The 27,279-nt window shown below is 35.5% G+C and overlaps 1 protein-coding gene across 2 annotated transcripts in view; it reads left to right on the top strand.

The window, feature by feature from the left end:
* The window catches only part of VWA8 (von Willebrand factor A domain containing 8), a 391,686-nt gene that overhangs the window by 229,925 nt on the left and 134,482 nt on the right, over positions 1-27,279 (top strand). For both annotated transcript variants that reach the window (XM_031001353.3, XM_055360043.2), the window contains 5 exons: positions 331-466; positions 2,694-2,813; positions 8,427-8,632; positions 10,256-10,407; positions 26,854-26,962. In XM_031001353.3, coding sequence (XP_030857213.3) covers positions 331-466; positions 2,694-2,813; positions 8,427-8,632; positions 10,256-10,407; positions 26,854-26,962 — 723 coding nt within the window. The remainder of the gene's footprint in view (positions 1-330; positions 467-2,693; positions 2,814-8,426; positions 8,633-10,255; positions 10,408-26,853; positions 26,963-27,279) is intronic.

The following is a 27,279-nucleotide window of genomic DNA, read 5'->3' as shown; positions in this document are numbered from 1 at the left end:
TTCTCTATTTGTTATGCTTGTTTTAAATCTCTCCTACTCTTGGGTGTGAGATGTTGTTGGGTATCACTACCATGGGAATAATTTTAATACTAAAATGAAATAAAAAGATAACTGTAGAGTTGGCAGTTTAGCTACATGAAGCTTTTGGTAGAAATCCCAAAATTTTGTTTCCAGCTCTGCTATAGATGTGTGTGTGTATGTGTGTGTGTCTATGTGTATACTTGTAACTTAAATAAAGCCAGCTGTTATAAGTCCAAAGCAGTAAGTAATGAAGTTTTAATAATGGCTGTCTTCATTTAATTGTTTATGATAAATTTTCTGTCTTCAAAGGTTAAAGCAGTAAAGTTGGGTCATATTCTGGTAGTAGATGAGGCTGACAAAGCTCCAACAAATGTCACGTGTATTTTAAAAACTCTAGTAGAAAATGGAGAAATGATTCTAGCAGATGGAAGACGCATTGTTGCAAGTGAGTATTTTAAAAAGCAATGTTTCCTTTAATAAATACAATGTTTATATCTCTGTATCAAATCACAAACTTAGCTGGCTACTTATTTACAATAATAAGCATAAGTTCAGTATGACTTAAGTTGCCTGTATTGACAATCATTTATAAAAATTAATACATCTGAATCTAGCTTTGTCAGTTTTACTTTTACAGCCACCAAGCATCTTTGAAATTTTTAGTAGTAGTATTAGGACAAATCAACTTTGTATTTTTCTACTCTGACAACACCAACGTATAACCCTTGTACTCATCTCCCAATTATTTGTGTATGATTTTTTTTTCAATTTGCTTATTATAATAAAAAAAGCTGGACTTTTTATTTTATATGTACACATATATGTGGTGAATACGTGTGTATATATAAAGACATGTATATTACACACACACTCCTACCTTAGGAAGAAGTTATCCTCAGTTTTTTATTGTCTCCTGCCCCCCTCCCATACACACCCTTTTTGTTGTTATTGTTAGGAAAAAAATGAAGATAGATTAATCTTGTCAGTGTATTTAAACTACAAGGAACAATTAAGTTTGATGCAATGTAAGAACATTTTCTAATTTCACATTTAAAATGTTTGTGTCCTGAAAAGACTTGAAAATCTATAACTAGCCATTGAAAATATATAGCCAACCAGAGTAACCAAACAAGTTGAGACTAATAACTAAAATCTTCAATATTCAAAGAGAGTATGTAAGGAAAACCCCATTAAAAAGGTACAAGTGCATCACCACAGAGATGTTCTGCAACAGCATCATTGCAAGATTGCCATTTCTGAGCATGAGCTTAGCACTAATAAAAGCATTCTAATATTTCAGTTTCACAATGAATTTATGTGAAAAATTAGAATTTGAGTTACCCTGAATACTTTCTCTTAAAAAAAAAAAAAGATCATTCAGACCCTCAGAATTCTGCCTGCCCTTATGAGGCATTATGAGGACAGTGAAATGGAAAAGAAGAAAGAATTGCTGAAACACAGTTGTAGTTAAGAAATAATTATCTCCTGGCAACCCTCTACATTCTCTGATATGTTTTTGAGGAATAGTCATTATAATTTTACACTCAAATGTGATTGTAGCTGACATTTTGAACAAGAGCACTTGAAGCTCTTTTGAATGTAGTTTCATGAACCATCACTTGTAGGGTTATATTTTTCGTTTTCTTTACTTTTTAAATTTTTCATTTTTTATTGTCATTTTTGTTTTGATTAACTGATTAAATTTTGCCTGTAGTCACATACCCTTGTTATTTTCCACTACTAAGATTAATGGGGATCAGAGTTAAAACTATTGGTTGTATTGGTGTACATGAATGTGTACATGCTGAAAGATTACTTTTTGGTATCATAAAAAAAATGAGAGTAGGCTCTTCCAAACTCATCTCAAAGCTGTAGGTACTTCACAACTATCATTTTTTAAAGATGGGCAACTTAAGGGTGGGGTTTAAATAAATTCAGATAGCAAGTGGTTCTTCCTGAAATAACCGTAATAAAACTTTTACTATCTTAAATTATTTTCTGGACTTCCAATTCTATCTGAAATGTACACTAGCCAGTAGAAATACCTTTCACATTTACACAAAGAAAGCCCCAGTCAACTTAAGATCACTTATTTTAAGAACTATGGTACAATCCCATGATTGGAAATAAATCAACATTGTACTAATGAGTTGACTAGGTTTTTAAGACCTTTATTCTATTAATATGTATTTAGTTTTCAGGGTGCGTGATCTAAACAGGAATAACTCCTTAGCTGCATAATGGCAGGCTCTATGCAAAAGGATGAGGTTACTGATTTGATAAAAACTAAAGAACTTATCCTTTAGCTATTCCTTGGATTCTCCCTTATTATGGATTTCTATCTTTAATTTTTTTAAGGACTAACAACATCTCAAGCCAGGCTTAAGTACTGTAAGTCTACATTTGGACAAGGTTGCTTTTTTTTAGATGTACTCTGAATGTATATAAGAGTGCAAGTCCCTGTACAGTTTAGTATATGCTTTATCAGTGTTTGGTTCTTGAGCAAAGTTTTTCAAGAAAGTTTTTGTTTCTGCAACCAAGTTATCACAGCCAAATATCTTAGAGCTTTTTATAATTGAACAGTATAACTATTTATGTTATCTTAAAGATTGTTGATATTTTTAAGAATTATTAAATATTGATAAAGAATAAACAGAAATTTTGTTTTTCAGATTCTGCTAATGTGAATGGAAGAGAAAATGTTGTAGTGATTCATCCTGATTTTAGGATGATTGTTCTGGCAAACAGACCTGGATTTCCTTTCCTAGGCAATGATTTCTTCGGTACCTTAGGTAAAAACAGTAATGATAATAACAATACCAATAGCAGTAATAATAATATTAGTAACACTGCTGTAATGGCTGTCATTGAATGCTTATCATGTGCTGTGCCACCATCATAATCACCTTGTGAGAATATTTATTATCCCCCTTTTAGTGAAGAAAAATATCTGATATTCAGAGAGGTTTTTGTTTTGTTTTTTTCCGAGATGGAGTCTCGCTCTGTCACCCAGACTGGAGTGCAGTGGCATGATCTCGGCCCACTACAACTTCCGCCACCCGGGTTCAAGCGATTCTTCTGCCTCAGCCTCCCCAGTAGTAGGGATTACAGGCATGTGCCACTGGGCCTGGTTAATTTTTGTATTTTTAGTAGAGATGGGGTTTCACCATGTTGGCCAGGCTGGTCTCGAACTCCTGACCTCATGTGATCCACCTGCCTCGGCTTCCCAAAGTGCTGAGATTGCAGATGTGAGCCACCATGCCCGGCCCAGAGAGATTATTTTTTGATAGTGTCTGGGATAATGAGTGGTGGACTTGGGCTTCATATCTAAGTCTATCTGATCCCAGAGTCTTTTTTCTTAAACCATTACACTATACTTTGTTGTTTAGGACCTCTTGGAATAAAACACAGAATAAAAAATGGTTTTACTTTTGTCACATCCCCCTAACCATGAAAAAGATTGAGGTCAGCTCTGAGGAGACTGATTCACATTGATTGGAGAGGCCCTGGGATAAACTTACTCATCAAAAGTCTTTAAGAAGGACTTCTCTTCTCTATAACAAGTATATAATTCTGGACTCTCACACTCAATGTGAAGCAGACCCAGTTTCTCAGTGGGATCTTTGATCTAGCAATTACCCAAAAAGGAATTTATCCAAGGAATTTACCTATACAACTTTTAAGTACAAGGATAGGCACTATAGCATTGTTTATAGTAGAAAGAATGGAAACAACCCTAATATCCATCTAAATGGGACTGGATAAAGAAATTTTTTTGTATCCACACAATAGAATGCTATGCAGTTGTTTAAAAAAAGAGAATAAGTTTACTGATGCTAATAGAAAAAAAAAATCAATACTCAAAATAGTAATTGAAACAATAAGTAAGTAAAGTGGGTATAGTAGTTTACCCGTTCATATGTTTTGGAAAAGGCAGGAGGGATGGGTACATGCATATGCTTGTATATGCATAGAATTTCTCCAGAAAGGTCCACAAGAATCTGATAAGGCATTGTTTGCAATGGAAGTTAGGGATGGGAATATAAAATACTCAGTTATACTATTTTTGTAGTTTTTATTATGTGCAGATACTACCTTAAAAGTTACTAACAATTCATAGATTACTGATGCACTTAGAAATGTAATAATGTAAACACACCAAAGAAAAGTTGTTTCTAATCGTAAAGAGGTTTGAGTTCTTTTTATGTTTGTAGGTCACCCCTTATACCCCAAGCCACTCCTTATCACATTTATTTTAATGCCTGTAAGAATACTCACTCCCTGTTCTGTCTCCATCTTCCATCCACCTCCAAATCCTAAAACATATGTGCCATCTGCTCTTGTTCTGTCATCTACCCCTATTCATCCTTGTCACTTCTTATTGATCTTTAGCCCTTTACTCACTTTCATTCTCTCCAACCCTACTCTTCTTTTGGAGTGATTGCAGTATACACATATGTGACCCTTCCCACTCTCTGGCCTCTTGGCTCCTTGGATATTTTTATTCCAGCAGTCTTATCTTATACCATATCTTAGCCATTCATGGCTAGTTTCTACAACTGACACTTCTGTAATTTCCGTTTCATATTCTGTCCTCAATTGTCCTTGGGATTTTTATCTCATCCATGCATTCACCACCTCCAGTCTTTCCAGCTACTCCCTCTACTACACCAAATCCAATAACTCTTCAAATGTATGAGAAGCTCCAATCCATTGATCCTACCACCTTTTCACCTTACCCATCTTGATATATTTTCTTCTCCTTTACCCAGCCTTTTTTTTTTCTTACCCAGCTTCAATTCCATGATCTTTCACATTTACGACTCCCTTACATATATTCTTCAGCTTCCCTTTTCCTCTCTTAGCTTGTCCTATGCACTTGGAACCCCTCTGCCCTTGAGAGAGAGAGAGTTGGTTACTGCCAACTCTCTAACAACATTGAACCTACACATGTGCAGCTGAATGTGGTTAGAAAAAGCCCAAAACTGACCAATCTCATTTCAGATTCTTAACAATGGACCTCAAGTGTCCCTAAATGCAGTCACACTGTGCTTCGCTAGATCTTTCACTTTCCTGTTCTCCTAGGGTAATTCATATCTTCTCTCTCCTCGCAGCTCCAACACTGCTGCATGAATTTCTTTTTGTTTTAAAATTATACAATACTTGAACATTCACTTACTGCAAGAGATTGAAATATAGAAGGGCTTATGGAGGGGAAAGGGAAATTCTCTTTCATTTTCCCACCAGTCTCATTCCTTCCCCATTGCTAACCAGGATTCAGTTTACTGACTTTCTTTTAGATTTCTGTTATTTTCTCCTGTCTTCCTACTGCACTGAGAAAAACGAAAGCAATTAAAAACAAATGTCCACAGACTCCTACAACCAAGTCTTCCACCTATGATGCTCTGCTTTCCCACTTGTTGCAGGTAAACTGTTCACATTCCCATCTAGAGGGAGTCCCTCCAGATGAGCACCAGATCCCGCCTTTTGATCTAGCTGCTCTAGCTGTTCTGCCCTCCCTCTCCTGTATCAGCAGCTTCCCTCTCCTTACATTATTCCCATCTGCAATCAGGCTATTTCCTTCATCTTCAAAACACACACACACACACACACACAAACCTCTTAATCTTACTCTTTTTGCGATCTATTGCTACTTTTTTTCTTCTCCTTTGTAACAAAATTCCTCACAGTCATTTGTACTCAAAAGAGTTGTCTACACTTGCTATCTCCATTTCTTCTGCACCATCCTCACTTAATTCCATTCTAATCAGATTTTTGCTCCCATTACTCCACAGAAACTGTTCTTATCTAGGTCATTAGTGACTTTTCTATTGCTAAATCCAGTGGTTGATTCTTAGTCCTCATCGTACTGAATCTACCAGCAGTATTTAATATAGTATATAGTTGACACAGTTAGTCACTCTCTTCTCCTTGATGCATTTTCCTTCACTTGACTTACAATACTTCAAGTATGTTCTTGGTTTCTTACCTTAATAACTATTCCTGCTCAGCCTTATTTGTTGGAGCTTGTTAGAATGTCCCAAGGCTCAGGCCCTGGTTCTCTTACCTATCTATACTCATTCCTTTAATAAAATCAGAATGTGTCATGTTTTAGACTACCAATTATATGCCTGTTATTGCCAAATATTCATCTCCAACCCAGACCTTCCTCCTGAACTTCACACTCATATCCAGCTTCCAGTTCAATAGCTCCTGTATCTCGAATTTAACATGTCCATGATGAACTTTTTTTCTTAAACCTGATTAATTTATAGTCTTTTGTAAATCTCTGTTAATGACAACTCCAAATTCATTTTTTGTTTCTCTCTTTCTCTTATGCTCTTTTCCAAATATCCTGCAATCTTATTGGCTATACCCTCAAAATATATTCAGAATTATCTTACTTTCCCCATCACTTCCATTTGCCACCATTATGATCTGAGCCACCATCGTCTCTTACCTGGATTACTTCAAATAGTCCCCTAATGGGTCGCCCTGCTTCCAGCCTTATTCTTTGTTATGAACTGTGAAAGATCTAAGAGTTTACTCTACTTTTAAGCTAACAAGTTAGCCTGCCACAGAAGGCTTTCATGGCAGAATACACTAGACTCCTGAGTCAGAGACAAAAGAGGAATGATTATTCAGCAAAAGCAGTAGTCAAAGTACCAGCATTTGTGCTGGTTCCTCAAGCCCCACTTCCCACAGGGCAACAGAAAGAGGGCCAAATGATACCTGCACTTACAGTGAGATGCCTTATAGAAGAGGAACCCAGAGCTTAGGTAACCCAAATTACCTTCTTACAAAGAAAGAAAGAGAGAGAGACAGAGAGAGAGAATATATTTTCCAAGGCTGCACTGTTTGCTCTTCAGATATTCTTGGAAATACAGTCAATGTGGTCAGTGCCTCTGCTCACAAGATATTTATCTTCCTACACCCTTTTGTGGTGTGTTCACAGCACAGTAGTCCATGCCTCTGCTAAAATCCTCCATGGCTTCCCATTGTATTCTGAGTAGAGGTACAAGTATTTACAACGGTTTGCAGTGTCCTACACAGTATGTCTCCCACATCCTCCTATGTCTGTAACCTCGTGTCCTGTACTGCTTGGTGCTGCTCTATCCACTTCCTCTATTCCATCTGCTCTGCTCTCCTGCCTCTTCCTTCCATATGCCAGGTATGCCTGCCTTAAGTTCTTTGGATTAGCTGTACCAGCTGCCTGGAATGCTCTTCCCCCAGGTATCAACATTTGCTCAGATGTTACCTTCTCATGAGGTTTACCTGACTGACCTCCCCCAGCATCACCATTTCTACTGTCCTAATTAATCATTATTTGATGAGTGAATGAATGAGGGGTCAATTGTCTTTTTATGTTAGTGATAGGTTTTATTTTTAGCAAAAAAGGCAAAAGCCATTCTTCACCTTTGTATTTGAAAAGCTTTAGTATATGAGATAAAATTTTGAAGATATCATGGCTTTCATTTTATTCAATTGCTTTTAAATACACACATACAAAATAACTGTTCAAATGGTTCCTAAATCAAAGTAAGATCTTATTGCTACCTTACTAGATATCCTCATTTTCTAAAATGAACATATTAAATAATGTAAGTCTATTTACTTTTACTTCATTTGATCCCTGGTCTCTTAGATTATGAATCAATAGAATTATTTTTCTAGTACATTCTCATTTCCCTAAATTACAGATGAAATATTATGTTTCTACATTCCTTTTCTTGATTTTAATTCAGACAATGTCTCTACAGGTTTACTCTACCAAAACTAACCTCTAAAGTATATTCTATCAATCTGCACAAGATACAAATTTTTTAGAGAGTGATGCTACTAATTCTCCCTTTTTTAGTGCATAAAGAAGCATTTATATGAGATAGATGTATATAATTTTTGAAGATACTCAACATTTGTTGAAGTTAAAAAGGCCGTCTCAGAACCATTTGAAATATATATTCCCATTAATAGAAAAGGAATAAGTTATCTAAACTCTGTTTGCATGTATGCATTTTTTTAAAAAAAGTACTAATACAGGTCTGGAAAAATAAATGCGCTAAACATTAAGACTCAGTGCTTTTTGGGGAGGGAGTGGCATTGGCAGAGACTTAAAGGAGAATTTTTTTTCCTCTTTGTATTGGAATATCTCCCGGTGAGCATGTATTCAAGTATTATGTAAGTTTTTTAACAAAAATAAATTCATGGAGATAAACCATCCATCACCCAGTTTTCTTTTCTTTTGCTTCAGTCTTTTGCTTTCTTCTCTGTACCATGCTATTGTTGGATGGGCTTTCTATGCTTTGATGAGCAACCAGTGGCTCTTTAAACAACCATTCCATTTTTTCCTGTGACATCGTAATGGATTTGTTGCATACTGAATGTGAATCTTTTCTCTCCTTTAGGTGATATTTTTAGCTGCCATGCAGTTGATAACCCCAAACCCCACTCGGAGCTCGAGATGCTCAGACAGTATGGACCAAATGTGCCTGAGCCCATCCTTCAGAAGCTTGTGGCTGCCTTTGGAGAGCTGAGGAGTTTGGCTGACCAAGGGATTATTAACTATCCGTATTCTACCAGAGAAGTTGTCAACATAGTCAAACATTTACAGGTAGGTATGGCACACACCTGTACATAACAGCCATCACTCTCTTTTTTATTTTTTCAGACTGTACAGTTTGTACCAGAGTTTTTAATTTCCATAAATACAATAATGAGTCAGATTACATGATTTGAAATGTGTATAATCTAAGTTATAAATATGGTAGGCCAATGAACATTATTATCTGTTCAGCTTTTGAATTAACTTTGGCAAAGTCTGTAATCATTACCAAGGAGTTAGGAAATTTGGTGGGAGGCTGTTAGAGGGCAGGTGAGGCAAGAGAGTGAGTCAGTGGGGAAACCTTCCTGTTCCGTTCTTTGGCTTTTTACAACAAGCATGTGGTATGTGGGTAAAAAATATTTTCATTTTGAAACAAATCACATGGAGACAACAGTAAACAGAGTAGGAACTAACCGTACTGATTAAATACCTGTAAATACCGCAAGGAAGTTTTACAAGATAGAGTAGGCAGGAGAATGAAATTTCCTGCGACCATGTACAATGTGTACTCCACCTTAGTAAAGAAAACAAACAAATAAAAAATAATATAAATCTTACTTACAGAACAAATAAGGGTCTCCAAGCTAACAGCCACAACCCAACAACTCTTGACCTCTGCCTTATCCCCAACCCTCCAAGAAAACCCTAGAAAGAAAAGTAGAAAGGTGGGGCAGGGAGAGTACACACAGGGGAAGATGTTGATCCAAGGATACAAAGTTCCAGTTAGACAGGAGAAATAAGTTTTTGAGATCTATTGCACAGCATGGTAACTATAGTTAATATCAATGTAATGTATATTTTGAAATTGCTGAGAAAGTAGATTTTAAGTAATGGTTGTACCATAAAGGTGTGTTAAATGATAGATATATTAATTAGTGTGATTTAACCATTCTGTAAGGCATACATACATTGGAATATCACATTGTACCCCATACATATATACGGTTATTATTTGTCAATTAAAAATATATGGAAAGAAAGCAAGATTAAAAATAACAGCTTTGTTCTGCCTATAAAACCGTAAGTCCAATTCAGCCAGCTCAGAACCCATCACCTAAAGCAAATCAAAGCAGACCCAGGAAAGGACTCAGAGGACATGAGCAGTGTAAATTCAGTTGTAGTCATACTTGTTTTCTTGCCCTCTACTGCTCCCTGTTTCTCTGTTGTTCGTACTTTTTATGTTCTTTCCTTCTTTTCTTGTTGCTTTATCTTTTCTTCTTCATTTATTCATAGACTGACTTTTCTGAAAACTTCAGTATAGATATTTAACATGCTCCTTTACATAACTAGCATTTTTAAACTGTTCGATCTGGTACTCATATTAAAGGCAGGAGATTTCAGAAAGCAGTGGCAATCACTGACATCAGGATCTAGGCACTGCTCTAACATTTGAGAGGAGGAACTCTTTCCCCTCAAATTCTGGCATTTATTTAAAAAGGAAAATATTGTTAAGTCATCTGAGCAAACACTGAAAGGGAAAAATGTCTACATTCCTACTACCTGCTTATTTGACAAGGCCAGTAAATTTCTGCTGTAGTTCATTTGATCATTATTGTCCTATCCATTTCATAAATCTTTATAATGTTGTATATTTTATCACATGCATAGTAAGAGAATTTTTTTTTAATACAGAAATTTCCCACTGAAGGTCTCTCCAGTGTAGTTCGAAATATGTTTGACTTTGATTCCTACAACAATGACATGAGGGAGATATTGATTAACACTTTACACAAATACGGGATACCTATCGGAGCAAAGCCTACCAGTGTGCAGCTGGCAAAGGAGTAAGGCAAATTCAGTACTCTTCTGATTCTTAAATGCTGATAGTTCTTGATTTATCATTGCATTCTACAAAACTGAGTTGCTATGGAAATTACTTTCCATGAGTAAGCTTTTCAAATACATGTATATGTTGCTGTTTGCTGGCTGCTTTTCAGTTAAATAGCATTATTTATAGGCCTGTAAATTGAAAATTTTGATTATTATGTATGTCCCATGAGTAGATGTAATACAGTCAAATAAAGGGAAATATTTGTTTCTTTAACAGTCTCAGTCCTTTTGTTGAATTACTATGAGTATTACTATTTCGTATAATCCAGTGCACATCATTGTACGAGCATGAAAATCACATAGAGATAATGTACATTTAGTTGATGTGTTCTTATTTCTGTTACTGTATAGTTTTCTTTATGATAATTTTCTAAATTTATGATCATGTTAACTAGAGAGATTTTTGGTTACTTATGTCAGCTTCATAGATGAAAGAGGTAGTAAGAACTAGTGGGTTTATTTCATGTGAGCTAGTTGCCTACCCTTTATTTTATAATCATAGGCTACTACTTAATGTTAGTTAAGAATCTTGCACACATGGTGTTGATCAGAAAAGTAATTGACAGAGTTTTTTAGTAATTAAAAAGTAATTGACAGAGTAATTAAGTCAGCACAAATTCACTAGAAAATAGTTTTCAGTCTGCCTAACTTATTGATAATGCATCTAATCCCATCTTTGTCTATAAAAATAGTTAATTATAAATTCATAGGGGATAATAATCACTTTTAAATTACTGTTCAATTTTAGCCCCAAAAGGAGACACTATCCTTCTGTAGAAAAAATGTGTTAAATATAAATATAAATCACTGATTATATATTAAATATAAATCAGTGATTAGCAAAAAAAAGTTGCATATATATATATATAATCTCCAAAGTGTATACTCATCCATATTTATTGATTCTTTGAAGTCATTATAAAAACTTGTCAGGATATATGCCAATAGAAATAAATTATTAAAGTATCAGGAATTTCTAAAAGAGAAACAAATATTTCCCTTCTGTGTTAAAAGAATAAGATGGACTTATCTTAGAAATTATATTATCTGTGCATTGGTTTATATTATTAATGAATAAGTAAATTATTTTCCAGAAGAATGACTGGGTGGCAGTTGCAAATGCACACTTTTTTTTGGCACAATGCTATTTTACTGATGGATTAGCAGTCCTTATGGGCATTTGAAACTAGGTCAGTAATTTAATGGGTATAACAAATTGTCTGTATAAGAGAGTTCAAGAGATCCTCTTTAATATGCAAACTTTCTATTATAAATTTTCTTTAATATGCAAACTTAAGTTATTTACTTCATTTTTGTAAACTCCCTTTGTTTTTAGCTGGAAATAAGATGGCTTTTATTACCATTAACAAATTTATATAATTAGAGTACTGGCTTTATGGAAACTAAGCTCATGATTTTAAAACAATTTCTTTTTCTACTCTTGCATGACTATAAATAAAAATTAAAATACATATTAATTGGTAAGGTTAATCATGAGAAAATTTTTACTTATAAAGCAATTTTAGTTTCTAAGGAAGAGACTAAAAATGGTTTAACTTATTCATTGTCATCCTCAGTTCTAAACAGAAAAATTATTGCTATGGCAAGTTAATTCTAACTCTAGTACTTTTGAGTAGAAGCAGAAGCACTTTGAGCCTGGAAACAAGTTGGTCACACTCTTGCATTACAAGGGGATAGAAACAACTAGTTGTCCCCCAACCGCATATAGCTAGAAATAGACTTAAGCAGATGTGAAGGAAGAGTGAATTTTCCTTTTAGAAGGAGATCAGAGTAGGCTATAATTTCCACAGTCATTCAGAGCAATTTTTTCCTCATCTGTTAATTGCAATAACTTAGGCTGCTCAAAAGTAGTGTTGTTTTATTGCCCTTCTTGAAATTCACAGGTTCCATATAGCAATTTCTATCAAATTATCAGCCTTGTACTTAGAGAGAGTAGGATGACAAAGTGAACAAAGTAATGGCCTGGGAATTTAGCAGTTAGTCATATGTTCACCTGTCTACCTGGATCAGACATGGAGAAACAGATGACAAGACAGAATCCTGCCCTCAAAGAGCTCACCATTCCATTTTGGTCATTTGAATTTAGAGAAGTTACTTAACTAATTCTCTATTGGTATAGAGGGCCTTTTCTTATACATAGCATATCTATTTGATTTTTAAAAATATTTTTAAATATTTGAATATTTAAATATTCAAATATTTAAAAATATTAAGGAAGTACACTGGGAGAAATTATTTTTAAAAATATTTGATTTACCATCTAAATCAGGACATTTTTGAGAAAGGTAGGGGGAGCTATTGACAATAATTCTGTAAAAAGAGTGTAAAATAAGACTGCCCTGGCCAGGCCAGAATATGCAATTATCTTCATTGTGGATCATCAGTAAGGTTCCTTTCTATTCTAACATCCTTTGAATTTTAATATCATCTTAATGTTTATCTCATCTGCAAAAACAAACATAAAAATATGTGATACTAACACTTTTCATTCCCCCTCTCCACCCCTGCCCCCCAAGTAGTGTACTGTTGATGGTAATCACATAGACCGCCAAAAAGTTAGTCTTCCCCATGCAGTCTTTGATTTCGCTTTGACTTTTCTAGACCTTTTGCTAAACCAGTTCTTCTAGGCTGCTTCTACCCAGCTCTGCAGCTACTGTTAGTGGGGAAGATACACATTGGATTTCAGTTCCTAAGGAAGAAGGATAAAATGGTTTAATACTATTAGTATCTTTTTGCCCTGAATGAACAGTTCTTGCTACAACTTAATTTTCATGTTCTCTAATCCAGCCGCAGTGCTTATTGATGGGAGTAAAGTTACACTGAAACTAGAACAAGATGATCATACCCACACTCAGGATGGGGATGGAAAGATAATTGGCCACCCACTACATATAGCTAAAAAGAGATATAAGTCAGATGTTTTAGAAGGGGGCATTTTTTTACAAGGGCCAAGATAATACTAAACCACTATTTGTGTAGCTATCTACAGCACCGTCTTCCTCAACTGAAATCAGAATATACTTGTCTGTTCAGTAGCGGTGATGTTATTTTTGTGTTCTTTGGCAAAATTCCCAAAAGAGAGATGCTGTCACTTTCCCTTTTGTTCTCCTAAAGAGTGCAGTGATGTTATCTATCTCACAGGTTTCTGCACATTTTTTAAAGGCCCAATGTGATGAGGTGAATTTAATTTGTCTTCTTTAATAAACTTCTGCTAAACCTGGTATTTTTAGACTGAGTCTTATTGGGTGGTTATTTTATTTTACTTGATCCTGCCATAATGGAGCTCTTCTTCCTTATCTGCAAATATATTCCCAGACCTTAGTACCAGGATCAGAATTGGCTACCTAGACCCCACCCACCCACTGCATTTGCCCCTTTCCACTAGTACTTCCTGAGATTTGTTATTGCTCCTCTTTTAAGTTTCTAATACATGGGACAGGACATGCCAAGAGAAGGCAAACATAACCAAATAAGGAAGTACACGGGAGAAATTATTTTTAAAAATATGAATACTATGCTTTATATGGGGGTTGAATTTAATTCTGTGACATTTGTCCTATAGAGAAACAACTGTATGTCATCTATGAATCAAGAAAAGATGATCATCCCCACACTCAAGATGGGGATTTGGCCTATAGAGAAACAAGACAATTGATGCTATATGTGTGTGTTGCATGTACTGATGTCATTTTGTCAGTATTGTAGGGAGAGATAGGAGGATTTATGTTAAAATTGAAACTCTTGTATTTTAAATGTTGTTATTGGAAATATCTTTGTAACATATATATTTTAAGAGAATTAGGTCCAAACATCCAACCAAAGGCATAGATTATCTGCTATACTTCAATATAGACAACTATAAATATAAACTTTAAAGCAAAGTTTGCCTGTTTTTTCCTCAAGTGAACTTTTATGTCTGAACTTTCTTTTATTTGGGAATAAACATACTGCTAGCACATTAGCACTTCCAAATTAAAAAGTGTGTTTCAGAATAATTTATGAAATCTGCTATACTGGGAAAACATTTGTTTTAAAGAAAGAAAAAAAATGCTGTCTTTTTCATGAAATTTCCATTTTAAGAAACTTATACACTATTTTATCTTAAATTTATATGTCACTCTAACTTTCCAGTTCTTAAGATGAGAAAATTGTCATTTCATAGATCAACAATGAAATGTAAATACTTCTAAATATAATTATAACAACAACAATGTTATGATTATATTTCATAATAATGGTAAGAATGATGGTAGTACAATAATATTGATGATGGTAATAGAAACATTTATAGATAACTAAGTACCAGACATATTTCCAAGCACTTTCTTTACATAAATGTATATAATTCTCCCAACGGACCTATGGCATATATATAATATTATTGCATCTTGTAGATGAGGAATTTGAGGCACAGAGAAGTTATGTAACTTGCTGGAGGTTAGAAAGCAGGGGTACAGCTGGGCTATATGTAATATTAATTCCAATTCTAAGGATGATATAAACAGATTGATATGTAGATTGCAGGGAATTTCTAGATCAGAGTAGTTATTTAGATACTGAAAATTATCAATAGTTATGGCTTAAAAGGACCTTGGGATTTTAAGTAACCAACTTGGAACTCATCATTGACCGTGATGTCATGTACATATAATATACAAATTCTTATTCTTCAAGGAATTATAACAGATTCAGATGCTTGGATTTTAGCCATAGTTCAAAATGAAGAGTAACCACGAAGCAGATAAATAAGAGACTTTTGGCACAACAGAGATCATTTTGGAGACCTCTTCATTCTCATTTAAGTTTCCTTTTCTTGTGACATATGGAGGATCAAAAAATAAAACACAAGGTGATTCATTTAGGAAAATAAAAACCTTAGAAAACTTTGTATGACTACCTTATATAAGAAGTGTACTAGCCATCATTTCTTCTTGATTTGGAACACAAAAGAAATTTATAGACTCTTCTCAAAGATTGTGGTAATTTTTTAAATAAGCATACAGAGAAATTGTCTCTATCCTCTGAAGTTACCTTCATGTGTTTTTCTCTCCCTGCCTTCTCTAGGAGACACACATTCTATAAAATATTTAAATGTTCATTCTCTGTGCTCCAAGTTCTTTGCCCTTAATTCCGTTGATTTCTTTTTTAATGCTACTTACTTCATATTAAGCTACTTTTCCTCCCAGAGCATTCACTGCCTATTTGTCACTAGCAAACTAGCTATTATTTAACAAACATCCATTTCTATCAGTCAAATAGAAAAAAAAACTAAGGAAATTAAAAAGTTTTTTAGATGTTGGCTTTCTTTATGATGATATTTACTAAATGAAGAATGGCATCCCATTTATTTTTAAAATTAATCAGCAAAAAGAAAATAAAAACTCCTGTAATATTACCATCCAGAAATAGCCATTGATGATCCTTCTAGACTTTTTCCTGTGACTGTATGTGTTATTTCATGCACTGAAAAATATTTCTTTCTAATTATTTTTATTTTCTTGAGTCTTTCTTTTTGACATAATAGAAGAGATATTCCAGGAGTTCTTCTTAAGACACTTCATTCACAAGCTAATTTGTTGGAAAGAAAGTTATCAAAAATAAATTTGATTTAATTATGTCTAACACTTCTTTCCCATCTCTACTTTTTCTCCATTTCCCTCATTCCTTGAAATTGTAAACTTATTTTTTCTAAACATAATGAACAAGATTCATAAAGTATATGAGATGTTCTCATCAGGATTAAAAACATTAGTATCAGTGCTTTGTGTCTTTATGCATAGGTTTAAATGTCATCATCCTTTTCAGACATATAAAAATGCTCTTGCCAGATAAACTGCACATCTAAAAATAACTGTGATATGAGACTGTACTTTAAAAGTGTCCTGTAGCTGGAAAGGATGCCCCAATGAAGTCTTGTAGTTACTCCTCAGATTTCCTGTTGTTATGCATTTTCTTCCTGCCTTCTAATGCTTTAATTAAAAATTTTCACATTTTGTTTTTCAGGCAAAATAAGGTAACTTTGAATTAACACGTTCTAAGACCATAATAGCCAATATTTTTATTAAATATAATTAACAGGTTCACTTTTTAAACTATTTCAGAACACAGTGATAGCTGTTTGTAGTGGTTGTTTTTGAGAGAGGCCCTAGAAAGAGAAAAGGATGCATCACATTTAGTAATATTTTAATTTTCTAACACATGTATTATTTTCTACATTTTATTTGTAAAATGTCTATTGACTCTCTGGACACTGGAATTTTTCATTTTGTCCTCTTATTTAAATGAAAATTTTAAAGGCCTGTGCTGAAATTGCTGTTTCTTAGAACCTTTGCCTCCAGTACAGCAAAGCTTATACCACACAGCAGTGCCTACTCTAATGGCAGAACATTGGCACTTTTGCCAATGGCAAGTGAAAAATCAAGTTAACTAGGCATTTCTATGGCATTTTAACCAGAAGTTAAACCTACCAATGCATAAGTAAGTTTATGCATTGGTAGGTGTCAACATAAACATATCAAGTGAGGGTAGACAACACATTTTTAAAGTAGCAAAAATAAAAATAGTTGACATTTATCAAGTCTTTATTAAGTGCTCTAAGCACTTTACAAATGTTAACTCATCTAATCTACATTACAATATTGTTTTTCTATTAAGTAATTTTTTTCTATTATCTGTTAGGTTTTGGGGTATGTACATTTGTGTGTTTGAACCTGTTTTACAGATTAAAAAACGTAAATTCAAGAGACCTTAAATAAATTCTACAACCAATAAGTGATAGAACGGGGCATTCAACCACAGATCTCTGTGGTTCCAAACATCATCTTTATGTTTAGTCCACTGTTTTCATGGGAAAAGCCATGCAATACAACATTAGATATGGAGATTTCAAAGATAATGGAAGCTTTAGAGTTGTCTTTCAAATTCTATTTTCTACCATTTGGGAACATGGATCAGAATTTGCATTGAGGACTAGGCCTATTGTTTTAATTACAGTTTTCCTCATATTAATGTTATTTGTCATTGATTCCAGAAATTAATAAACACATCCCTTCTATAAAATCTGAGCAGATTATCTTAAATCTTTTTTTATTGATACATAATATTTTACATATTTATGGAGCACATGTGAGTGTTTGTTACATCCATGAAATGTATAATGATCAAGTCAGGGTATTTGGGGTATCCATGTCCTTGAATATTTCTCATTTCTTTTTTTTTTTTTTTTTTTGAGACGGAGTCTCGCTCTGTCGCCCAGGCTGGAGTGCAGTGGCGCGATCTCGGCTCACTGCAAGCTCCGCCTCCTGGGTTCACGCCATTCTCCTGCCTCAGCCTCCCGAGTAGCTGGGACTACAGGCGCCCGCCACCACGCCCGGCTAATTTTTAGTATTTTTAGTAGAGACGGGGTTTCACCGTGTTAGCCAGGATGGTCTCGATCTCCTGACCTCGTGATCCACCCGCCTCGGCCTCCCAAAGTGCTGGGATTACAGGCGTGAGCCACTGCGCCCGGCCGAATATTTCTCATTTCTATGTGTTGGTGTCATTTCAAGTACTGTTTTCTAGTTACTTTGAAATATACAAAATGTTATTGCTAAGTATAGTCACTCTAGTCTGCTATCAGTCATTAGAACATATCTCTTCTACCTAACTATATTTTAGTACCCATCAACCAACCTCTCTTCATAAGCCCCTCCCACCCACTCAACCTTCCCAATCTCTGGTATCTATCATTCCATTCTCTATGTCCATGAGGTAAGTTTTTTAGCTCCCACATATGAGTGAGAACATGTAGTATTTGTATCCTAAATCTTTTCTCCTGCAATAAGGATTTGCTTTTGCGTTAAAAAAAAAAAGTGTTTGCATTAACAAATTCTTCAAAATGAATAGAACAATTCTTTTTAAAATTTTTTTTTTTTTTTTTTTTTGAGACGGAGTCTCGCTCTGTCACCCAGGCTGGAGTGCAGTGGCATGATCTCGGCTCACTGTAAGCTCCGCCTCCCAGGTTCACACCATTCTCCTGCCTCAGCCTCCCAAGCAGCTGGGACTATAGGCACCCGCCACCACGCCCGGCTAATTTTTTGTATTTTTAGTAGAGACAGGGTTTCACCGTGTTAGCTAGGATGGTCTCGATCTCCTGACCTCGTGATCTGCCCGCCTTGGCCTCCCAAAGTGCTGGGATTACAGGCATGAGCCACCACGCCCGGCCTGAAATTTCTTTTATATAGAATCCTTTACTTAGTACTATGATCTTCAAAATTACGATAATTAATATAATCACTTTAACAGATTAATCATAAATCCCTGTGCATTTCCTGTGTACCTGTAAGTTGCTATTAAGTCATTACAACTTAGAGTCGGCTTCCTTTGGGGGGCTAATAGCTCCTATATTCATTCAAAGAAGGAATAGACTACTGAGGACAAAGAGAAGGTGTACTTTCTGTAGATTGGGTTCAAACAGATCTGGACAAACCTTTTTGGGGAGGCACTTGAGAGGATTCAGACTTAGAACAATGAATTAAATAGTCCTTAACGTCCTTCCAACTCATAGCTTCTGTCATCTACTGTCCCTAATTGAATAGGGAAACCAAATAAGTAGTAACTTCCTTCCTTTATATCAGAGATGTAACCCTTACTTTTGATGCATCAACATATTTTAGTATTACCCCTGATGAAAGTAGCTGAGATTGTGTTTTCATTTGTACTGCAGTGTGTGTTACAGGATTGTACTTAGTATTTATCTTTTCAGAGCAGTGCCAGATGTGCATATTTGCAGACAGAAAGCTTCATCTCTTTTGAATTTGTCCTTGAAAGGACATCTGCCTAGAATCGGTTTTCTGCTTTAAAAATTTACATAGTTGTGCCATCAATAGCAGCTGCTACTTCTCTAACAAAGAACAACTATGGAGTCTTCAAAGTATCAGAGGCATCAAAAAGAACATCCCCCTGCCAGGGCCTCTCTTTGGAATACTTTTATTAGATTTCTCTTTGAAAGTCAGAATTATTATCAGTTTACTGTTTATCCAACTAACATAAAATATTCTTTGTTTAAAGTTTTGTGCCTTTCTTTCATTTTCCCAAACTATTATATGTCATAATTTTCTTTTTGTAGTCATAGTTTTTTCAAATAAGTTCATGGTGTTGATCGTGGAGTTCTAAGGTGTACAATTCCACTCTGAATGACTATTTAATTTCATTTCAGAAAAGAGCTGTTTTTTTCAAAAATGATAAAGTCTACTTAATGACATCTCAAAAGTGCCATAAGCAGAAGAGTGGTGATGAGTTTTATATTGTCATAGTCTTTGCCTTATATTCTCTTGGCATATTATGAAGTAGCTTCACAGCCATTCCATTTGCTTTTAGCTCATTTATGGGGATATAAAACGAATCTACATAGAAATTTTCAAGATCTATGAATCTTCTCTCATGCATGCAGGAGCACAGAATGATTCTTGATCCCTTAAGCATTTAAAAGTGATGTTTTATGAAAGCCTGTCTCCCAGCTGAATAGAAATCACCAATCCCCACCTGTAGCTATCGTTTCTAAATATACCTGCAAAGTAGAGTGCATCATTTGTTGAGTCTTGTAAGTGAAGGAAATGGTTGATGTGTAATCAGAATGCAAAGGGAAAATTTACCATAGTAGTTTGCAAATTGCCATTGAGATGAGAAACAAGTAGGTCAAAATGTTGGCAGTTATAATATAACCAAGCATTCTTTCATTTACCAGACGCTTACTTAGTGGTAAACAACATATAGGGAGTATGAATTATAAAGGTGACGAAGACTCATTATCTGCCTTCGAAGCGATCACAATTAATTGGGAAAGCTGTCAAGTGAAAGACTGACTTGTAGCCAGGAGTGGTGGTGCATGTTTGTAGTCCCAGCTACTCAGGAGGCTGATGCAGGAGGATTCCTTGAGCCCATAAGTTCAAGGCTGTGGAGCACAATGATTGCACCTGTGAATAGCCTTTGCACTCCTGCTGGGCAACATAGCTAGATCCTGTTTCTTAAAAAAAAAAAAAAAAAAAAAAAGAGAGAGACAGAGTGACTCATGTGAAGTTAGAGCCACACAAGAGGGACCCAAGACTCAGGATTGCAGCCATCTGCCCTGGGGAAGAGTCAGTGAAGATAGGCTGAATCATTAAATTATTCTCCAGGCAAATAAAGAAGGGAAGAACACTGGAGACATTTTAAGAAAATATGGTGCATTTTGGAAATTAGAGGCCCTTTGGCAACTAACTCAGGGTTAAGTGAGAGCATGCTGAGTGGTGAGGCTGAAAGGAAGAGATCAGAGTTTCAATCAGAGAACAACATGGTTACCTTTCTAATTTAAAAAGACTCCTTTTTGGTTTTCTAAAGGTAATAAACTGAAAGGCGGTGAACCTAAAGGCAGGAAGACCTGTTGCAAAGCAGTTGCAGTAACCCAGGTGATGAAGAATGAGGCCCACATTGTGGCCGTGGCAATGAAAAAGAGGTACAACAGCGAGAGAGGATTAGGTGGCAGAACTGATGGATTCTGAATACTAGAGATCCAAATGAGTAATATGTAAGGCTTACTCTCGATGCATTAACACTCTAGTAAGGAAAACATGTAAAACTACCAACCTTATTATGCAATGTTATATTCAAAGTGCTATATTCATAGTAGAGTTTTCATCCCGTGAGTGCTTGTGAGAAATGCAGGAAATTTTTCTCTGGGAAAGTTTTCAACAACTGGGAGAGTTTCAGTCCCAGTTATTCTTGTCGTGGACGATTAGAAAAGGAAAGAACATAAGATTAGAAAATACTAAGATGCAGCTGATAAAGCAGATGGCAGAAAGAGAGAAGACTTTTTTTCAGTGAAATGTGAAGAAAGATGAAGGAAAGGAAACCCTGGCCCCAGAACTAGTCTGGCAACTTCTGTGAGGAGGAAGAGAGCCAGAGATGTGTGGAGCAAGCTGACAACATCTGCTTTGGCGCTGAGTGACGCTGGGCAACAGCACTAAACTACAGTGTCATTCTGGGTATCGGGGAGTATATTTGAGAAGTGCCTGCCAAGAATAGCAAATTTCCCAAAATCTTCCATCTCATACATCTAGATTGCTCTGCATTTCTGTGATCTCTGCAGGACCTAGGTGGCAGAGGTATACAAGTCTAAGTTATGAAGTGGAAGCCATAATAGCTAAATGCAGAACCAAGCACAGAAAGAGAAAATATGTACAAATACTCACGTATACATCATTTGCAGCAAAGCCAAATTAATTTACCAACATCCTGTGAGATGGTAGGGAAGCAACATTCTGAAGTTTCTAGCAAATAAAGGAAGATATTACTGGGAATTAATAATGGTATCCATTGTTACTAATTTCAAGTATGTAAAGGGGCATTTGTATTATCTCTCTTTAATGTGCTGGCTTTTTCTTTTAGTACATACAAAAATTTTTTTTTTTTTTTAAGACCGAATTTCGCTCTTGTTTCCCAGGCTGGAGTGCAGTGGCGCAATCTTGGCTCACTGCAACCTCTGCCTCCCGGGTTCAAGCAATTCTCCTGCCTCAGCCTCCCAAGTAGCTGAGATTACAGGCATGCGCCACCACGCCTGGCTAATTTTTTTTGCATTTGTAGTAGAGACGGGGTTTTTCCATGTTGGTCAGGCTGGTCTCGAACTCCCGACCTCAGGTGATCCGCCCGCCTCGGCCTCCCAAAGTGCTGGGATTACAGGCGTGAGCCACTGCGCCCGGCCCCATGTAAAAATATTTTAAGGGATTTCTTGGTTTACTTCTGACCTGCTCTCTCTAAAATTTTTTCTCTCTCAGGTCTTTAATGTGAAAATTACAGATTCTATAGAAATTTATTCTAAGAGTTTCTAGGAGTTTTGTATGTATAAATTTATGTGGAAACCCAGAAGTGTAAGGAATTCATTTTTCCCAGAAAGGAATACAGGGGAGTGGGGAGTAATACAAGGGGGAGTGACATTTGAATTGGCACTTGGGAATAAGAAGGATTTCACCAAGGAGGCCAGAGCAGAAAGGAATTCTAGGCAGAGGTAATGGCCTCCTGGAAGCATGAAAATGCATAGCATATTCAGGAATAGCAACTAATAGTTTGAGGTGGCTGAGACTGAAAGGAAGGGATAAGCACAAAGCCAGAATTTATTAGTCAAGGCTATTCCATGAAAGGCTCCAGTGAACTTTGTTGGACAACTCAACTTAATTTTTGCCAGAAATTAGATTTAAAACATCAGGAATGAGTGAGGCCTGCTAAAATTGGAGTTGTTATTTTTCTTCTCAAAGATGGTAGTAATTGTTGAATTTTTGAGAGTTGTTGGAACAGCCCTGAAGGGTTCCATTATTCCCATGAAAATTAGTAGTTCTTGTGGTAAGGAAATGTTTTAGGAATTGTTGATAATAGGTATGTCAACAACTTCCAATTGCATAATGCCCCTAGAAAGATCCAAATCTTTTGCATGTGTTTTCTTTCATATTCCAAAAATAGTATTGGCAAATGTTCAGAGAAGGCAGAAATTTGCCAGAATATACTCTTTAAAACCCAGCTCACCTCTTTATGGAAGCAATCTTAGACAAATCTGTTGCATGTCATTCAGACTGTAGTACTTGGCTTTGGTGTCCATATGCATCATGTTATGAATTGTATGTGTGTTTTTTAAAAAAAGAAAACCTTTTTTGTTCTTTCTGTAACTTGCTCAAGTACTATAATTTGACCTGAGTCATGATTATGATACTCACCTTTCTTTTAGTCCAAACTTTTACTTCCAGATCCTTATTATCATTTCCACAAGGGATTAAGAAATGCCAAACATAGGAACTGAAATACTTCACTGTTTTAAAAAAACATAAATTCATGAATGACATTGAAGATAAAAAGTAGTGCTATTTATGGGCCTTAAGTTCCTTCTCCTTCCCCATGAAATCAAATCCACACATCTTTCCAGCTAGGACTTTAACAAAGTTAAACAATACAAGTGACAAAGTCTTAAAGCCATGGAAAATGCCATTATTGTTTTAATCAAATCAGATATTAAAACTTAAGTCTGGTCAGAGTTGGATGACATAGTTCACTAAGGGAATAGAGGGCCTTTTGCTAGCTGGTTATTTAGAGTTTCCCCTAAATTAATGTTGATTATGTTTCAAATTCCAAAGCTTGCTCATTTACCGAAATATAATACAATGCTTCCCCTTTCCCCTGACTACTAATTTACCAAGGAAGAGAAAGTTAGTAATGGTCAAATTTTCCCACAGCTTATTCAGAGGTCTTAGTAGTGGAAAATAAATGAGGGTCTTGGGTTTACCTCAGTTTGGCCAGCCTAGAGCCTACAGTAAAAGTCCAGAAACAATAATACCCCATGTTACCAAGGGACAGGATGGAGTCAGTTTGATTGTGTAACTCCAGGACACCCTGTGTTATGTGTCTTTCAGTTTAGTTATTACTGCCAATAGCATCATGTTATGTGGTTCTGAAATAGATTCTATATAGGGTACCTGGAGGTCCTTCCCATACCCTGCCAACCAAACAGCCAGTGCTATTTTTATATAGAGCCAGGCAACGTATAATTTCCATGACTTACTTAGAATGAGTTGGCAAGTTCAAACCAGATTTTATGAACATGCCTGGCATTGTCAGTAAAATCTGAAAGTTGAGCAAAGTTACTTTTTCTCAAATGGATGAAGGTTTTTTATTTTTTTAAAGCATTTATGTGATCGTTTGGTAAGGTTTATGAAAGAATATATTAGATCAATTTTTTAGGCTAGGTATCAACCAAAGATCGTTTTAATTAATGATCTCCCCTGAATTAAATTAAATTTCAAGATGTGAAACTGTTTCTGTTGTCTTCAAAGAACCAATTTGGGATGTATTCAGAGCTTGTTTTTATATGCTTTAATAAAGCATGTGTATCTATCAGGGGATCTGTTCTGTTGGTAGCTATAGATATTTTCATTCTGATTATTTATTTTCACTTCAGAGTATCAAGACAATGCAAGACTATAAAACTTACCAGTGACACTTCTCTCTACTCTCTTCCTTGATCCTCACAGACTCCCCAAGCTGTAAGGAACTTTACAGATCATTCCCTTCATTTCACAAATGAAGAAATTAATATCAAGCAAAGTCAAAAAGACAAAAAAAGAAAAAAAATTAATACTTAGAGAAAACAATGGACTTTCCCCTTCCCGAGTTTATAGCAGGTTAATAAAAGAACTAGAACTAAAACCCAAATCTCTTGCAGTCTGTTACATTATATCTTCTATGCTGGCAGAATATTAAGTGTATCTCCTTCTGTTATTTTTCTGTTTCTACATTTGGGGCCCCAATTCTCCTTTGGTGAACTGCTGAAAGCAAATGTAAAATATAGTTTATTCCCTAAACCAAGAGAGAGATCCCAGTCTATGTTTTCAAGATCTGGCCTATTAACACAGAAATGTATTTTTATTACATTCAAAAGAGAGAGTACAGTAATTGTAAAACCCTTTATTCCCCTAATTCAGTACCCTCCCCCGACCCCCTGCACACACACATTCTTTCCTGGTAAAAAGATGGAAGTAAGTGGGTCACCGATTGAGATAATTGTCCAGATACTTAAAATATATTTTAGATGATAGATTCAAAAGTGTGTGTGTGCTTTTGAGAGGTTTATGTCATATGACTTAGAAGAATTTCAATGTAAATTTCTTTTTAATTTCGTTCCTCTTGTGATAAACATTAGCATTCAAAAGGGACAAAAAGCATATTCTACTAGAATGTTTGCTTCCATTATTTTATGCAAAAAATATCTTAGCCTTACATGATCTTATTAAGCATATGGAAATATTATGTCAGACTACTTTTTACTGTAAATAAAATAATTTCTAAATATAAACATGTGTTCTTTTAATGATCATCAAACTCATTCCAAGGATACATTTCCATTTGTAGCCATATGCATATTATTTTTAAAGAGCTTTTAACTCTGAATCACTAATTTTCTAATGCATTAAATGACAAATCAATGGTTCCTATTTTAAAGACTCAAATAAAAGATAGTATGATTAAAAAGTGAAGACTTGGCTCACACTTGTAATCCCAGCACTTTCGGAGGCTGAAGCAGGAGGATCACTTCAGTCCAGGAGTTTGAGACCAGCCTGGGCAACACAGCAAGACCCTGCTTCTACTAAAAATAAAAAATAAAAAAATTAGCCAGGCATAGTTTTGCATGCCTGTAGTCCCTGCTACTCAGGAGGATGAGGTGGGAGGATCATGAGTCCAGGAGTTCAAGGATGCAGTGAGCTGTGATTGCCCTACTGCCCTCCAGCCTGGGTGACAGAGTGAGACCCTGTCTCAAAGAAAAAAAAAAAAAATGGAGACTTAAAAAAAATTATCTGCTGTTTTATACTTTAGTATTGCCATGTTGGTTTTGGCAAATCACCTTATTTGAAAGTCATTTTAAATAAAAGGGAATCTAAATACAGAATGATTCCATCAGAAATCAGCATTTAGCTCCCTTGGTGGATTAGTGCTGAAAGTGGCCCCACAGGTGCTTCTGGATGTCAGTAATGCTCTGCCTCTTTGGGTACGGGTTACACATGTGTGCAGAGCTGACATATTTATGTGGACATTTTAGTATGTATTTTATATTTTAATTCAAAGTGAAAAAAATTAAGATGCCAAAATAAAGTCTATGAAACTTGCCCTGTACAACATACAAATGTGAGACTAGTAGTATGGTGTACTCTTCATTATTTGATTCCAAATTTAAAAGAATTGTCTGGGCATGGTGGCTCATGCCTGTAATCCCAGCACTTTGGGAGGCCAAGGCGGGCGGATCACCTGAGGTCGAGACCAACCTGAGAAACCCCGTCTCTACTAAAAATACAAAATTAGCCGGGTGTGGTGGCGCATGCCTGTAATCCCAGCTACTCAGGAAGGCTAAAACAAAAGAATTGCTTGAACCCAGGAGGCAGAGGTTGTGGTGAGCCGATATCACACAATTGCACTCCAGTCTGGGCAATGAGTGAAACTTCATCTCAAAAAAAAAAAAAAAAAAATAGACTGAAAAAATTGATAGATTGCTCCAATTTTAAAGAAAAGTTTTCCTATACTCTACCAGAAATTTAGATGTTCAATTACTGCAATTCAAAGGAGTATGTATGTAAATCAATTATATTTGTCATTAAGGTAAAAACAGGACCTTGCCTTACTTTCTTAGTTTCTGAAATGCGATATCTTTTTTGTCTTAAAGTATATTTTAAACATGATTTTATACACTGTCGTTTAATAAAATGAAGTATAACTCACTTCTAAGTAAAGCGTTCTTCAAATTTATTTGTGTGGTTGATAACAGATGGCTTGTTATTTTTTTCTATGACTTGGGGACAATAAGAAATATTTACTTTGCAAATCATCCTTAACAGGTTGCCTCTGCCAGAACAAACGTTCATGGGCTACTGGACAATTGGTCAGGCAAGAAGTGGGATGCAAAAACTCTTGTGTCCAGTGGAAAGTCATCATATAGACATAAAGGTTAATATCATCATTATTTTCTCTTAAAATATTGAACCTTATAAATTTTGCTGTATCTTCCCTGGAGATAATCCAAACAATCTCAGAAATGATTTGTTCGGATGTTATTTTAGCTTCTGCTCTAACTTTCAAATCAGGCTGGCCTCTCAGTTGATAATTCCTAAAGGCTAGATAGAATTTCTAAAGAGCTAATTGGATGATGAGAGTCAGGTATGTTACATATTTTCCTAGGAAAGTTGCTCTGTGATATTTGTCTTGTGCTGATAGGATTAAAACTTTGTGCTTTTTGATTTTTGGCCTCTTTTTAGCAACACATT

This window comes from Gorilla gorilla, chromosome 14, assembly GCF_029281585.2.
Source record: "Gorilla gorilla gorilla isolate KB3781 chromosome 14, NHGRI_mGorGor1-v2.1_pri, whole genome shotgun sequence".
In the NCBI taxonomy this organism is placed as follows: Eukaryota; Metazoa; Chordata; class Mammalia; order Primates; family Hominidae; genus Gorilla; species Gorilla gorilla.
This window is presented reverse-complemented; position numbering and strand designations above follow the sequence as displayed.